Source organism: Gopherus evgoodei, chromosome 2 (genome assembly GCF_007399415.2).
Source record: "Gopherus evgoodei ecotype Sinaloan lineage chromosome 2, rGopEvg1_v1.p, whole genome shotgun sequence".
In the NCBI taxonomy this organism is placed as follows: Eukaryota; Metazoa; Chordata; order Testudines; family Testudinidae; genus Gopherus; species Gopherus evgoodei.
The window spans coordinates 89,338,487-89,354,883 of record NC_044323.1 but is presented as its reverse complement, the minus strand read 5'-3'; the positions used below and the strand labels follow the sequence as shown (position 1 = coordinate 89,354,883).

The 16,397-nt window shown below is 44.1% G+C and overlaps 1 protein-coding gene across 1 annotated transcript in view; it reads right to left on the bottom strand.

Annotated features, from left to right (window-relative positions):
• Positions 1–16,397, bottom strand: part of FKBP9 (FKBP prolyl isomerase 9) — a 40,805-nt gene that overhangs the window by 4,595 nt on the left and 19,813 nt on the right. Inside the window, exons 7-9 of the mRNA XM_030551337.1 lie at positions 12,023–12,209; positions 8,195–8,340; positions 5,801–5,964 (exon numbers count right to left, since the gene is read on the bottom strand). Of these exons, the coding sequence (XP_030407197.1) occupies positions 5,801–5,964; positions 8,195–8,340; positions 12,023–12,209 (497 nt within the window). The remainder of the gene's footprint in view (positions 1–5,800; positions 5,965–8,194; positions 8,341–12,022; positions 12,210–16,397) is intronic.

Sequence of the window (16,397 nt, the reverse complement as noted above, 5' to 3'; positions counted from 1 at the left end):
TTAAGTGCACACAGATCCACAAATCTCTCTCCATTCTCACTCATCTCTCCCAGAGCGTGGGTCCCCATGACGACTTGTTCGTATCCTGTGTTGTCAGGTCCAATTTTGGCATTAAAGTCTCCCATAAGGATGATGATGTCTTTGTCTGGGAGAATCTCTAATATTTTCTGGAGTCTGTTGTAAAAATAATCTTTGTCCTCCTCTTCGCTGTCATTAGTTGGAGCGTAGCACTGAACAACATTCATCTTAATCCTCTTCATTTTAGTTCTGAAGGATGCTGTGATGATCCTGGGACCATGTGCCTCCCAACCAATCAGTGCTCTCTGTGCCTGCTTGGACAACATGAAGCCTACTCCCTGTGTGTGGGGTGCGTCGCTCTCTTCATGTCCTGAATACAGCAACAGCTCTCCTGTCAACAGTCGTCTCTGTCCCGCTTGCGTCCATCTTGTCTCGCTAATGCCTAATAGGGTCAGATTGTTGCTCCTCATCTCTGCTGCAACCTGCGCCGTCTTTCCTGACTCGTACATGGTCCTCACATTCCATGTGCCTATGGTAATCCTCCTGGTTGCAAGAAGGGTAATCGGCTTAGTGGCTTCCTCATGGCTTTTACCACCCAGCGTCATGCATCTTCGAGTTGAAGACCGTTCTTTTTCCAGGGTAAAAGTCTCTGTTGTCTCTATTGTTGGCGTTTCTGTAGCAGGTTGATTTTTTACGAGGTGGAGTTGCTAGCCCCATGCCCAACCCTCCTCCTTTATCCTGACTTGGGACAGGCAGATGGCCCCAAAGGACCTCTCTGGTGGAGTTTTTACTTCAGTGAAGCCAGGATTTCACCCACAATACAGATTGAAGTTGGGTTATCGAAGGAAAGCCTTGCATAAGAAGAGAGAGAGAGAGAGAGAGAGAGAGAGAGAGAGAGTGTGTATCTGTGTGCGCGCGCACACACAAGTATAAGGAATTCCAAGTGTAAAAGCTGACATGGAAGCAAGTGCAAAAGTAACATTTCAATAAACTTTCCTCAAGCAAAGTACTAATCCATTTATTTTTAACTACTCCTCCTATGACCTTAAAAACAAACCAACAAAAAAAACCCCATATACCTAGAGCTATAAAAGGGCTGAGTGGGGCACTTGCGGTCAGTGGGAAAAAAATTAAATCAAAATGGGGGTCCTTGGGTTGCTAAAGTTTGAGAACCATAAACTGACAAAATGTTGAGCTTCAGTACAGGTAAAGACTGTCATATTTAGCATATCGACTGGTTATTAAGGTTAAGATTAAGATTTTGTCATGGATATTTTTAGTAAAAGTCACGGACAGGTCACCGGCAACAATGAAAAATTCATAGAAGTCCATGACCTGTCCTGGACTTTTACTAAAAACATCTGTGACAAAATGGGGAGCCTGAGTAGCTGCATGCAGCTGGGAGCTCCAAGGTCCCCCTCTGCTAGCAGCTCTGAGCTTCAGGGATTCCCCCTGCCACCAGCAGCTGCCAGGAGCTTCGGGGTCCCCCCGGCTGGCTGGGAGCTGCAGGGAGCTCTCAGGGTCCGCCCTGCCAGCTGGGATGGCGGTTCCCCCTGCTGGCAGCGGCAACGGGGAGCTCCAGTGGTCCACCCTGCCAGCCAGGACTGGCTGAAGTCAGAGGTCTTTGGAAGTCACAGATTCCGTGACTAAATTACAGCCTTAGTTATTGTTAACCCTGGGATGAAATCTTGTTTAACATGTAAATTTGCATGTGTTCTAACACAATCTAATATTCCAGTGCAGGCATTTGAGCGAAGTAGGTGACCCTTAGATTTTTGTCTAAAGGCTCCAAGAAGTCTGATTCTTAAAAGGCTTCAGCTTGCCTAAATAGTCACCATTTGTTCTTTTGACATCCATATTCTGTAACCTCACATCCCCTGGAGGGATTAAGTGAGGGAAGAAAAAAAAAATCCACACACCACAAACAGGCAGTAACAGACTGATCAAGATGAAAGTCCAGTACAATATCACAATTTTGGAGTCCTCAGAACCACCTTTTCTTTGCAGACTCTGGTAGAAAGTTGGCTGGCTATCAGGGCCTACAACTCTGAGGCCCTCCTCACCTTTAAGTAAAATTTTGCAGTTGCCAGGGGTAGCTTTGACAATACAAGAGACAAAAGGGAATCTTAGATAACCAGAACCAGACAAAAGGCCTCTACCTTGAGCAAATCTTTTAAACCAATTCCATAGGACGCTAACTTTTTCTAGTAGTAGGCTTTCAAGACTTAAACAGGCTGCCTTCAGATAAGTATAAGACATCCTGCCCTAGAATCCCAGTAGCCATAGTGTCAGTTTAAGGGATTGAGAACCAGAGCATCCATGTCTATTCTGCCGCAACTAAGATCACTCAAAAGCTGAAGTGACAATAACAGAAATAAAAAAAAAAAGTTTCTGAAAACAGCTAACCCTCCCAAATTTTAACCAAGAACGGTGAGCTTTTTTTTTTTTAAACAAAAACTACTACACTGTTTAAGAACTATTTGCAAGTAATTCTGTCAGCTAACGGAGAAAGGAAGAGGAGAGTATCACTGGTATTGTAACTGCTTTGAAAGGTGGAAAGAGTAAATGAGGGGTGACTGGAAGGGGTATGTACTTAGACCCTCAGTCTATTTTATCATGTCTCACAGAAACTGCACACCCTGACTTAGCTGCCAGTTCTCCTGACAAATGGTTCTATGACTAGGCAAAAATATAACAGAGAACTTTCAAGCTTTCTGACAATAAGAGAGATGCCACCACACACTCCCCTAAACTAGGCCCTGATTCAGAGGAGACTTTTCCATTGGATCAGGCCACTAAAGCAGAGTTTTTTCTCAAGCAACTGTTGGAAGTCTCTGTCATGGGATCTGGGATGCAATCCAGATCAGTAAAGGGTTGTGTCTCTATTTGCCCTTTAACCCTGGGTGCTTTAAATGCTTTGCTGCTGTAGCTCCCAGGTGCTTACTGCCAGCCTACAAGCATGCAGGTCACACCCTGAGTGGCCGTGTGCTGTTCAGCAACTCTGACCCCTAACAGCCTGTCTACAGCTGTACAGTCTCATCTGGCTTCCACCAGCCTTGGTTACCACCAGCAAGGTGACCCCAACATACCCCCAGCCCTTTTCTGGACAATTCAGCAAAAAAGAGTATCTTCATTTGTTCTTCTGAAGACACAAAAGCATATCACAGCTTATTAATCTACTGGGCTAAACACACATATTTAAGCACAGCACTTATCTTATAGTAAAAATAAAACAGATTTAATAACAATAGGACATAGGTTAAGTGATGCCAAGTAAAAGTAACACAGTTAGAAAGGGCTACAAGCAAATAAAAGTGAAAACATGCATCTAAAAGTCTAAACCTTAATCTAGCAAGGTACAAGATTTTTCAAGATGGTTTCTCACCTATATTCAGTTTCCAGAGATTTCAAACCTCGGCCCCTCCTTGGTTGAAAGATCATCGTTTTCAGCTTGCAAGAGCTCTGTTCCCTTTAGTGTCTCTCTAGTGATGAATGCCAAAAATGGCTTCTGTCTTTGCTTACATCTTCCAAAATTAAATGATCTCGTTTTAAGAGGATGACCTCATGCTATTTTCCCCTTCCTATGGGCTCCTCATCACCATGTGTATAAGTGGGGCTTCCACTGTTTTGATTCACCATGCTGAATTTGCATATAAGACAGGTAAATAGCTGGAGTACTTGTGGCACCTTAGAGACTAACACATTTATTTGAGCATAAGCTTTCGTGGGCCACAGCCCACTTCATCGGATGCATAGAATGGCACATATAGTAAGGAGATATATATATACACATACAGAGAACATGAAAAGGTGGGAGTTATCCTACCAACTCTAAGAGGCTAATTAATTAAGAGGAAAAAACACTTTTGTAGTGATAATCAAGATAGCCCATTACAGACAGAGTTTGACAAGAAGGTGTGAGGATACTTAACATGGGAAAATAGATTCAATGTGTGTAATGGCTCAGCCATTCCCAGTCTCTATTCAAGCCTAAATCGATGGTGTCGAATTTGCATATTAATTCAAGTTCAGCAGTTTCTCGCTGGAGTCTGTTTGTGAAGCTTTTCTGTTGCAAAATTGCCATCCAAGTCTGTTACTGAGTGGCCAGAGAGGTTGAAGTGTTCTACTGGTTTTTGAATGTTGCGATTCCTGATGTCAGATTTGTGTCCATTTATTCTTTTGCATAGAGACTGTCCTGTTTGGTCAATGTATATGGCAGAGGGGCATTGCCATCTCTCGTGTCTCGGAGGGAACCTGTTCCTCCCTGTTTTGGCCACAGACTTTAAAACACATCATATTATTTATCCATATTTCCTCCTATAGTGTTAATACAGTTTCACAATGATATTCATCACCAGTGTGCCATTAGCTTTCAGAAAAGACCACACTCCATACAGTTTTATAGTACTGTATATTATATACAAGCAGTTTATTTGACTGATCATCACTTATGGTTCAGCCACCCTGTCTTTATAGGCCAATAAACCTGTAAAATGGATTCTTCTGAGGATTACCTCTCAAAGTAGGGTTTATTCAAGCTGCGAGGAAGGAGACATGGAGTCTGGTGAAGGACACTCCATGTTCTCCCCCCACACACACAGTTAGCTTAATAGCTATGTTTACCTAATATGTAAAAATGGACCCTCATCTTTTCTTGAAAACCGGGCTGCTCGGATAATCAAATATACATTCATTTGTCTAAGGCAGACCAGTCTACCAACTTCCCTGACATGCCTCAAACACACTTTAGTCCTAATTCCAACATATATCCATAACTCTTAACATACATTATGCAAGAATATTAATGCTCAGTGAGTTATTACTTTTCAAAAGATACCTCCCAAGGCATATATTGTAGAAAGATTATTACAATAGCATGTAGGGTGTGAATACAGGGTTACTTAGGATCACAGTCTTACAACAGAGAGCAAAGAGAATGGAACTATCACACTGCTGAAAGCTTTTTAAAGAGAGACAGTAACATCAAATCTACTCAGCTTCAAATAATGAATAAAAATAGTTTCAGGGTCTACACCTGCATTTGAGCCCTCTGAATGCTCTTTTTTATGCAAATTTTCCTTTAACAAAAAAATGTCTCTTATGTGTTACATCTAAAATACTGACACGAACAGGGGCAGGGAAACTATGCACAAAGTGCTGTCCAATGCAGAAATTATACAGACTGACTAGATTATTTTTCCCTCTAATCTCAGTTAGAAATAGCACCTGAGATTACTGTAACACTAGCAGCCACAAAACTTCAGACAGAAATGTGATTTTTGACATTTACAAACATTTTGATCCAACACTCTCATATCTTCCCCCCCAGCCCCTTTATAGATCAAGCTCTGGTACCAACAATCACATCCAAGCTCCTCCCTTCCCATTCAGTTCTGAAACTGAATGTACATTACATCTATTCTGTAGACAAGAGCCTTTCAGCCCTGTAAGAACAGGGCAGCTACAGGAGATAAGAGGAAAATTAAAGAGGAGAGAGGGAGAGAAATATAATAGGAAGGAGGAGGAAAAGAAGGAAAAGGAGTTTAGTCTTTTAACCACTTGTCTTTCTGCCTTCTGACAGCCCATATTGCTCTTGGTAGGGTTTTTTTTTTTAAACGTAAATTTAATTTAAAATGGCAGCTTCCTGTTAACTTGGTAATAACCATAGCCTGGGCTGGATAAACTCCAAAAACTTAAAGACAAAACCTGACTTATCCATGAGCTTCATGGTGATGGAGCTAAGAACAAAAATCAATGCAGGTGGTTTTACCCCTCAACTTACCTCCTCCAGAAAAACTTCTCCATTATTGTCCTTGTCAATTTCTTCAAAGAGATTTGGAGAGACATCACCATGCCAGACAAACATGTAGCCATCAGGTAAACCAGACACTAGTTCCAGTAGTTCGATGTCAAAAACTAATACCGCGCTACCAGGAACTTCTCCTTCTGTCACAACAAAGAGCACAGTTATGTATTAACGTTCAGTTATGTGGCAAAAGGACAATTTAGGGTTTTTTCACAATTAAAAAACATGTCTATTACTTAAAGTGCAACTACAAGTGCTTCACGAGGGGTCCAATCCAAGCCCAATGAAACCAATGGGAGTCTCTTCATTGACTTCAGTGGGCACTGGATCAGGCCACATATAAACAGCAAACTGGGGCTAGACCATACAATATTTGATTATCTGAGACACATGCAGCACTAGATATTTGCTATAATTGACATATGTAATGTGAGTTTTTAATCTTAAAAGGCCCTGACTCAGGAAAGACACAAACATGTTTAATTTGAGCACTAGCTTAAGTTCCATTCATTTGCTTAGGTGCGCTTCCTGAATAGAAAGGCTTTCCTGAATTGGTGGCCTAGCCAAGTTTCAATCCAGTTATTTTGATAGACACTTAATATAAAAGTTAAATCTTTCCTTAATAACTGTTTATTAAAAATGAAAGACAAACAAAAAAGGTATATGGCAATATATGGCAACTGCATATATCCTCTAGCTACAGATACAAGATTGTCTTTGTTGTCTGATATATTTCCTTCACTGGGACTCTTCACTGAGGGGGTTGAATTTGCATGATACTGTTGTTGTTTTTTTAAAAAGGAAACATCAAAAAGGAACTTCTGTTCGAAAATGAATAAAGGAGTCACACCAGATAATGTAAGAAAATACTAATATATTCAGAATCATGCTAGCATTTACTCCAGACCATACGTCCAATGTAATCTCAGTGTCAAATACCAATGACACATAATTTTGTAGAATTTAATACATTATGGTGTTAAATAATTTTATATCATTTTAATAAATGTATAATTTGTCTTGGATTCACACACAAATCAAAGAGGTGTTCAATTAGTCTCTCATATTTATTCTATATTAAACTCAGTGTGATGCCTGACACTGAATCTTTATACAAACAGAAGTTGTCTATGTTCTTTAGAAATCCAAATCAACGAAGTCAGAGTGAGCTGTGGTGAGTTTGATATCATTAGGACACCATTCCCCAAGTTCTTTTAATTGCACAGGCCAATAATAACTCCATGTACTAGGAACTGATAGTCCTCTGAAATTTCAATGTTTTATAATTAATTCTTGGTGCCCTATAATTCCAAATTAAAGACTCAATCTCACAAAGTTCCTCCTGCACATAAACTCTAGCCCATGCATAGCTATGACGACTCCAATAAGACTGTTCACAGAGATAAGTGGAAGTGCAGGCTCAAGTACAAAATTATCAAACCATCCATCATAATGCCTAACTTTTAGCACTAAGAAAAATGATTGGGATTCACAAAGCCTGGGTTCAGCACCTAGGCTCCCTATACAACAAATGGGAAGAGATGGGCACCTAAGAATGGATTCACATGCAGGGCTTTGGAGTGGAGCCCGGAGCTGGAGCGCAGAGCAGCTCCGGAGCAGTGGACCTGCAGGTTTTTGCCTGGAGCTGGAGCAGAGCTAGAGCACAGCTCCAGTGCTCTGTTCACAAGAGGCAGCACGCTGAGTGAGGAATTGCCTGAGCTAACCAAAGGGAGATGCAAAGGGAAGGTGTGTGCCCCAAGCCCTGCCCTTCACAGGGAGTTAGGAGTCTAAGTCTGGACTGCAGGAAGGCACCTAAATCTGGTTTGGATTCACAGTTGCTTCCAGGAGAGGGTTCACAGGTGCTTAAGGGGGTTCTTGCAAGAAACAATGAAGAGGAGGAGCTCCCTCATAACTTTTGGCCCTGTGGTTAGGATATTCACCTGGGAGTTCCTCACTCAAGTGACAGTTCAGTGTCTAAGATGCTTTGTGAATCTAGCCCTACTGCCAACAGCATTCCATTACGATACATGGAGGCACTGGCACTCAGTCGTGTCCCATGGTAATCAGTACACTGGCCAGAATGTCACATTTTCAGAGACATATTAAAGGTGGAAAGTTTATTTCAGCCAAACACTTTGTTAAATTACTGGCATGGAAAAGCTCCAAAGAGAGCACTGTAACACTTGGATAATTTTAAAAATGCAAAAAACCCCAAATGTTTAAAAATAGTATTTTTCCTTATTTTTTCAAACCACTCCTACCCTCCTGCCCCAGAAAAAATGAAAAACAAGAGACTAACACCACATACTTCAGTCACTCAGTAGGTAATAAGTTACACCATCAGTTGTTTATGAAGTTGCATTTACTTACCAACACCAGCTTCTCCATAACCAAGATGGGGCGGAATAACTACTGTTCGTCTCTCTCCAACGCACATATCTCTAAGACCCATGTCCATCCCCAAAACAACCTGTCCAGATCCCAGAACTATATTATACGTTTTACCAAGACTAATCCTGAAAAATAAAAAAGAATTTTTACTATTTCCATGTTACCACTCAAACTGTACAGTTTCTATATCAAAGTCCCTTTGTGGCCAAAAATCAGTTTACCTCTAATGCTATATGCTTCTAAGTAGCCAAGTGGTGTAATTGCTGAGGTAACAGATTGTATCTGATAGGAGCGTCAGATATCATGGTCACTTGATTTAAACCTGATTAAGGATTTTAATCCTCCCAATCAAAACTCTGAAATACTTTGTCATTCAAAAAAGGGCTTCTTGCCTTGCAAATATCTTTGGGAAAAAACACTTTGTAAACCACTGGCCTAATTCTGCAAAGCCTTAAGCGCATGAGTAAGTTTACGCACACGAGTAATCCCGTTGGTTAAATAAACCCGGCTGGGATTTTCAGAAGAGTTTAAGGGAATCAGGCATCAAACTGCCATTGAAATTCAATGGGATTTGGTCACATATCTTCCTTTGGCTCCATTAATAATCCAAGTCTGTGTGTCTAGTATATTAAGTAACTAATTTGAACCCCAAAGCAATTGAGGTCTTGCTAATATTTTAGTCCTATCATGTTATAAATTATGACTTGCTACTGGGGTCTTATTTCTAAGATGTACTTTTATGAAGTGGTAAATTATATATACTTTGTTTGCAATGTTGTTGTAGCTGTGTAGGTCATAGGATATTAGAAAGACATGGTGAGTGAAGTAATATCTTTTATTGTACCAACTTCTGTTGATGAGAGATTCCGTATATTTCAGTCACTCAGGAGGTAATAATTATACCACCAGTTGTTTATTAGGTTTCATTTACTTACCAATGCCAGCTTCTCCACAACCAAAAAGCGACAGAATAGCAGCTTTTAGTCTCTCTCCAATGCACGTCTCTGAGACCCATATCCATCCTCAATACGTTCAATAAAAGATATTACCTCACCCGCCTTGTCTCTCTTAAATATACATTATAATTCTAAAAGGCACATTTGCAATCTTAGGACTTTTTACTCACATCTGTCCTTGCAGCATCTGAGTGCCCCTTTTTCTGTCAATCTCTTTCCCTTTGTCATTTTTTGCTGAATTGTGTGACTGAGTACAGAGCTTCTATAAGGAAAGGACGGATGGTCCTGTGGTTAGGGCACTACCCGAGCACTTAGAAGACCTATGTGCAACAGATATGACAGTGCCCTGCAACAGCCTTGTAGGCCTGGCTTGACATGTGTAACTGGAGGTGGGCGAGGTGTCATTGCTTGGGAAACAGGATTAGGGAGGTAAATGTATCAGCTGGCTGGAAACAGAATGCCTGTACTAGCTAAGATAAGGGGAGAACATTCGAGGAGCCATTTACAATGGACAAGATAAGTCTGGAATGCAAAGAGAAAGTTGTACATGGACAATGCGTGGAAGAGCATGCTGTACGGGAAATGGTTCCTACAAAGCAACCAAGGCAATCCCAAAACATGCAATGCAGCATATAGTAAATGCAATGCACTGTGTACATGTATACAAAGGAAGAGGTTTTACTGGGTAAGTCTGGATGTGTGGTACATCCTATATCCACTGTGCTTGAGTCTGATCAACTGAGCGTAGCTTTGCTGTATGCCAAATAATGGAAATCCGAGTGACAAAACTGAGTTCTTGAGGACTTGAGTGGAAGGGATCCTCAGGGGAAACCCCAACAATCCTGGGCAAACATTATGGAATTAAGTTAAACCTTACTGAATTACGTTTAATATCTTTAGGATCCATTGTATTGAAAATGCAAATGTTTGTGTGCTATTGTGGGGTTATATGGAACACCTCTTTAGGTGAAATGAGGATTTAATGCAATCTCTGGGAGACAAGGTGAACTTTAAAAGACTGTGCTAAACAATACAGCAGAGTCAATTGATCTTGTGGGGCAGTGTGTATAAGAGTGGAATTCCTAGGAAGTACTGGGGGGGGGGGGAGGAGACGGAAGGGTATTGCAAGCCCCCACCTTCTGACTCAGCCTATACAGCTTCACCCTGAGGAGGGGACCTTTGCTGTGCTGATCACCTGTTACAGGAGGACAGTTCAGAGACCCACTCTGGCTTCTCCAGGGACCAAAAGACAAAGAAAGGACTTTTGTTTAAACAGCCTGGTTTTAAACACATTCGGGGCCTTCGTTCTGATCCAGAAAATGGGAAGGACCTCAGGTCCATGGATGGTCCCAATTCTTAGGGTCGGGCTCAAAAGAACTGAAAAGGGCCAGAGCCCTTGTGGAGATTGGGGGTAGAGAGAGAATCTAGTAAACTTATTAGCATGCGTGTAGGTTCTTTTACGGTGTTTAATATGTTCTCCGTAATACTATTGCCCTAAGAATAAATAAGTTTGCATAGAAAGAGCTGTGTGGTAACTTAACAGTGGGCAATCACACGGTTATCAGTCTTTGAAGAGGAAGGACGCAGGTCTGCTTAGGCAGACTGTCTTTTGCTGGGAATAACATAATGAAAGCAGGGAACTAACTGTTCAGCCTGGAAATACCTGGGTCAGGAAGGAGACAGACATAGATCTCCACCCAAGAGAGGCAATGGCTAGAGTGCTGGAAGCCTGCAAGTGGGTGCTCTTGCAGAACCACTGAGGGAAAATACAGGTGCAGTTGCCCTGAACTGTGACAGAGGGTTCAAGTCCCTGCCTCACCACAGACTTCTTGTGTGACCTTGAGCAAGTCACTTATCCGCTCTATGCCTCAGTCTTCCATCTCTAAAATGGGAATAAGAACACTTCTCTACTTCAGAGATGTTGTGGGGATAAATGCATTAAAGATATGGGTGCTGAGATACTATGGTAATGGTAGCCATATAAATATCCAGAGAGAGAGAGATTCAGCAGTACAAGTTATCATGAAAACTATGGACTATTTCTGGTGGGTTTTTTGTTTTTTGTTTTTTTGTTTGTTTGTTTTTTAAGAGAACATAAAGTAGTCCTTCCCTACCTCACCTTCCAAATAAAATACAAATAAGGTAAATTTAACAGTACTAATATTATTCAAAAACATGAGATGTGCACAGACCCAAAAACAGAAGAGGAGAATTTATTCAGTCATAGCAAACACTGTCTGAATTTACTTCAGCTCAATCCAAAATGTGGTTAATCTAAAATAATCTATTTTATGTCACAACAAGGAAACAAAACCAGTCAAGAAGGATCAGCACAGCAAAGAGATTCAGCTGACTTTTGAACAAAGGAGCCCAGGGTTGCCAACAGCTTTTTGCCTCCATTTACACTCCTAATGTCTTCAGTAGGCAGGAAGTAAACATTGTCAGAACCCCTTTGTCCCCCAAAAAGACCCAGCACAAACACGATCACAATCCAACCATCCAACAGTTTCTCTATGAAGATCTCAGCTGCAACAGAATCTAATGAAACATCCTAATTCATGTGTATCTTGTTCATCATCGTGGTGACAATTTCTGTGTTCCTCTCTCACATCCCTATTTCTGCTGTCCCCAACTCTCTCCCTTTGGTTGCTCTCTCCCCATTTTTTCCTATATACAAAGATTTTATAAACATTGACAGGAAAAATAAATTAGTCCCATATTAACATGAATATTTTAACATCACTGTCAACCTTTTTCCTTTTGAATATCCTAATTGCTTTGTGTGCTATTCATTTTGACCCTCGCTTTCATAGTTACATAGAATATTTCATATGCCAAGTGACATACTTACGTTGATTCTAACAATGTGCCATCCAGAAGTGAGGCGTTGTAGTGGTACTTCAAGTAATCGCCTTTCTTACTCAATACTGTGCAATTGGAAGGTTTGTAACGAGTTGTAATGTTGACAGAGTCCAAAGGGTTATGGAAGTCAATCACATGGATGTCAAAAACCAGTACTGCAGATCCTGGAATCTTTCCTAAATAGTAAGCAATCATATAAGGAGAAACAAACAGCACCTACACAGGTACATACTGACTTCATACTGCACACAGTGAGGATATATAAAATGTTGAGTCTTCTACTGAGTGATTTTGTGCTTTGTTTCAGTTTACATTTCTCAGGATTAAAGCACTGAGTCACCTCTGCACACAACAACAACATAGATACAAAATGCTTCCAATGAAAGACACTTAAAAGGCAAAGGACACATGAAAAGTACTATATTAGCAGTCAGTTCAAGAATTAAGGAAAACATTTCCATCACTCAAGGTTTCAGAACTATGCACTCTACTTTGAATTTTTAATAGCACAGTGAAAGAACAGGAGTGCTTGTGGCACCTTAGAGACTAACAAATTTATTTCAGCGCAAGCTTTCATGGGCTACAGCTCACTTCTTCGGATAGTTGCTACTCTGAAAACTAATAGCACAGTGAAGCTGGAAGTTTACATTTCCTGTGACTAACTTAGCCACTTGACTGGTACCTCACATACAATTTTGCTGCTTTAATAGTGATTTGGTAACAGAACATCAACACTTCCACCACACACTGGCAACTGAATAGTAACAGAAAAGGGGTTAAACTGCTTGAAAAATCTTGACAAGTACGTGCTTTTTCTCACAAAGTATTGTGTGATTACGTTACCAACAGTGATAGATGCCTCCACAACCACCAGTGGGTTTCTTTGCTATAAGTCCAATTCCCAATTAGCACAGTGAAATGTCACAAAAATTAAATATTTCTTTAAAATATTAGTGGAAAATAATGGTTTATGTACTTAAAAAGCTCTTTAAAACACAAGCACACAACTGCAATTGACTAGAGAAATTGACAATCACACTCTAGTAATACCCTTCCTAGAGGCGAGTAAGTTTTCACAAAGGAATTGTGACAGGGTCAGGTCAGATGGATACAGGAGAGTGTTCCTATTGAGAACTGGGACGTGGGTGAGCCCACTGCTAAAAAGCCCCTCCCCCACCCTAGGGAGGAGCTACTAAACCCAGAACCCAACTGAATTCGGGGGACAACAGGCGTGGGGGTCAAAGGGCCAAAACTAGGGAACCAGAAGGGGACACCAAGCACAGAGCCCCAGACAGCGCCCACTGCTCCTCAAACACAGTCAAGAGATCTGGCGGATGCTGCCCAGAGGAACTCTGCCTGGATATGTGAATGGATAAAAGAATGAAAAAAACAAACAGCCCCATAGGCGCAGGCCCCTGCCCACACCCCCACCCCCACCAACCTCCCCTCCTTGGTGTTACAAATGGCCACCTTGGCCACGGCTAGGAGGAGGCTGACGAGGTGGTCCCGCGACTTAGTGGGGCCTCGAATTGGATGTGCATAAACAAACAAGTGCGGGGAGAAGTGCAGTCAGAACCTCAATAAGAGGTTCTGGAGGAGCCAGAAAAGGGGCTGCAGCCTGGCGCACTGAAGATACACGTGCGCCAGGGTCTCCCTCACGCCACAAAAGGGACAGGCTTCAGGGACAGAGGTAAACCGTGCCAAGTACACACTCATGCTCATGGCTCCGTGGAGGAGCTGCCAGCTGATATTCCCGGCAGGCTGCGAGACTAAGATGGAATATAAACTGTCTCACCAGGGTTCCCCACCCTCCACTGCTGGTAAAAGGCCATTTGGTATCAGGGTGGGACATGACGGTGCAGTAATGAAGCGTGTGCAGCACAAGCACGTAGAGATGGTGCCTTGGCATGGTTTGGAAACAAACCAGCTGCACTGCATGCAGCCGGCTTGAGGAACAAGGAGGGGAAGGCTGGGAAGGCTCACAGGGCAGGAGCCGATGGAAAGATCCGGAGGGCCTGGAGGGGCTGACGTGGTGCACCCTCTCACAGGACCCGCACAAGGAAAAACTGAGCCACGGGAGGCAGGGCTGCCTCCACCTCCTGGAGTACGCGCCAGGGGGTCATAAGGGTGGAGAGCCCCCATGTGCTAACCGAGCACCTGGGAATCCACCCAGCCCCCCAGGTCGCAGTCCAGGAGGTCTCCGATCTTGGTGACTCCCACCAGGGCTAATCTCCGGCACTCCAATGGGGACTCCGCCACCTGCACATGAAGATGAAGATTGTGTAGCAGGGGCTCTGCAAGGAGATCTAGCCCCTTGGTGGCCACAAAGGACCTGATCGCTGAAACCAGGTTCACAGTAGGTCCTGGTAGAAGACCAGCAGCTCGGAGAGGTCTCGTGGAAGACCTCTCGGATGGAGAAAAAAAGAGCTGCCGGTCATATTGGAGCCCTTGCAGGCGACAGAGGAAGGCGTGTGCCAATATGCTCCATGCCAAGCCACCTGTACTATAAAGGAGTCTCTGCAGGGCCTGGAGACAGAAGACATGGACCTGCGTGTGCATACACGTCGTCAGGCCCTGTCCTCCCTCCTCCAGGGGGAGATGGAGAACCCCTGCAGAGACCCAGTGCAGTCCCAGCCAAAAAACTCCAGAACCAGCCTCTGGAGATTGGCCAGGACACTGGGGACGGGCACAGGGTGTTGAGTCAGCACCAGAGCATTGACAGGACCAGTTGGTTGAGCACCAGCACTCTTCCCCAGAGGGAGAGGCACCAGAGCAGTCCTGTCCAGCCCCACAACCAGCCAGTCACCCTGCCCTCTAAACGGTGCCAGTTCTCCGGTTGAGATGGATGCGTGGCAGAGAAGTCAACACCAAGATAGAGCAGCAGTCCTGCGCTCCACCAGATGGCCTGAAGCGTGGGTGGGAGGGAGCTCGCCCATCACCCAGCCCTGGCCACCAGGCCAGAGCTCTTGACCCAGTTGACCCAGGCGGAGGAGGACGCTGAACAAACAGCTTGACAAGCCTCCATCCGCAACAGGTCATCCAGGTCCTGGACCACAAGAAGCACATTGTCAGCCTACGCTGCCAGGACCAGCCACACCTCTGGCTCATGCAGCACCAACCCCATCAACCTCATGTGAAGGAGACAAAGGAAAGGCTCAATAGCCACAGTGTACACCTGACCCAACCGTGGGCAGCCTTGACGCACCACTCGCCCAAAGCTGACGGGTGCAGTCAGGGTCCAGTTGAGCCTGACCAAACACTCTGCGGAGGTGTATAGCACCTGGAGAAACCTCACAAGCCGGGGCCCAAAGCCAAATGCCTGCAGAGTGCCCAGGAGATACCCATGGTCCATCTGGTTGAACTCTTTCTCCTGATCCAGGGACAGGAGGGCGAATGACAGACCATCCCTATACCCAAGCTCAAAGAGATCCCGGACCAGATAAAGATTATCGGTACAGCTTGGGACGGTGTAGGTCTGGTCTGGATGAACCACAGCCGCCAGCACAGACCACAGCCGCAGCGAGATGGCCTTCACCACGTCCTTATAGTCTGTGCTGAGGAGCGAGACAGGATACCAATTCTGGAGATCGTGAAGGTCCCTCTTTTTCAGCAGCAAGGCAATCACCACTCACCTGCACAACAGAGAGAGGATCCCACTCTTCAAAGACTCGGCCCAGAAAGTAGCAAGGTCCAAGCCGAGGATGTCCCAAAATATGCGGTAGAACTCGACGGAGGGCTTCCGAGAACTCAGCCAGAGTGAGAGGCAGCTCCAGCCGGTCTCAGTCACCTGTGCTGACCGTTGGGAATCCATCCCAAAGCACTCCAGAGGCATCAGCATCAGTTGGATCCCAGGAGAAAAGACCAATGTAAAAGGCCCTGGCCCTCTCGCACATCTACACTGGATCTGTGAGGGGGGAACTGTCCACCACCAAAAGGCAGAGGATGTGCTTTTTTGCCCCCCTCTTCTTCTCCAGGGCGTAGAAGCAGTGGGAGCCATGATCCATCTCCCGCAGAAGATGGATGTGGGATCGAACAAAGGCGCCCCGGGCCCAAAGATCTTTAAGGGCCTGGAGCTCCTCCCAGTACGCTCCACAGAGGGGTGGATTCTCGAGTTGGCAGCCGGATGCCTCTCCAGCTCTAAAACCTGCTGCTCCAACTGCTCTATCACCACATCCCTCCACCAGCTGGCGCCCGGGGTGTGGCTACGGCAGAAGAGCCGGGCACGCACCTTCCTCAAGTCCCACCACCGCTGTGCTGAGGGAAAGGCATGCCTGTGTTCCTGCCAGGCCAGCCAGAACTCCCGGGAGGACGCCACAAAGCCTTCATTCTCCAGCAGACTGTTATTGTAATGCCAGTAGGCCAGC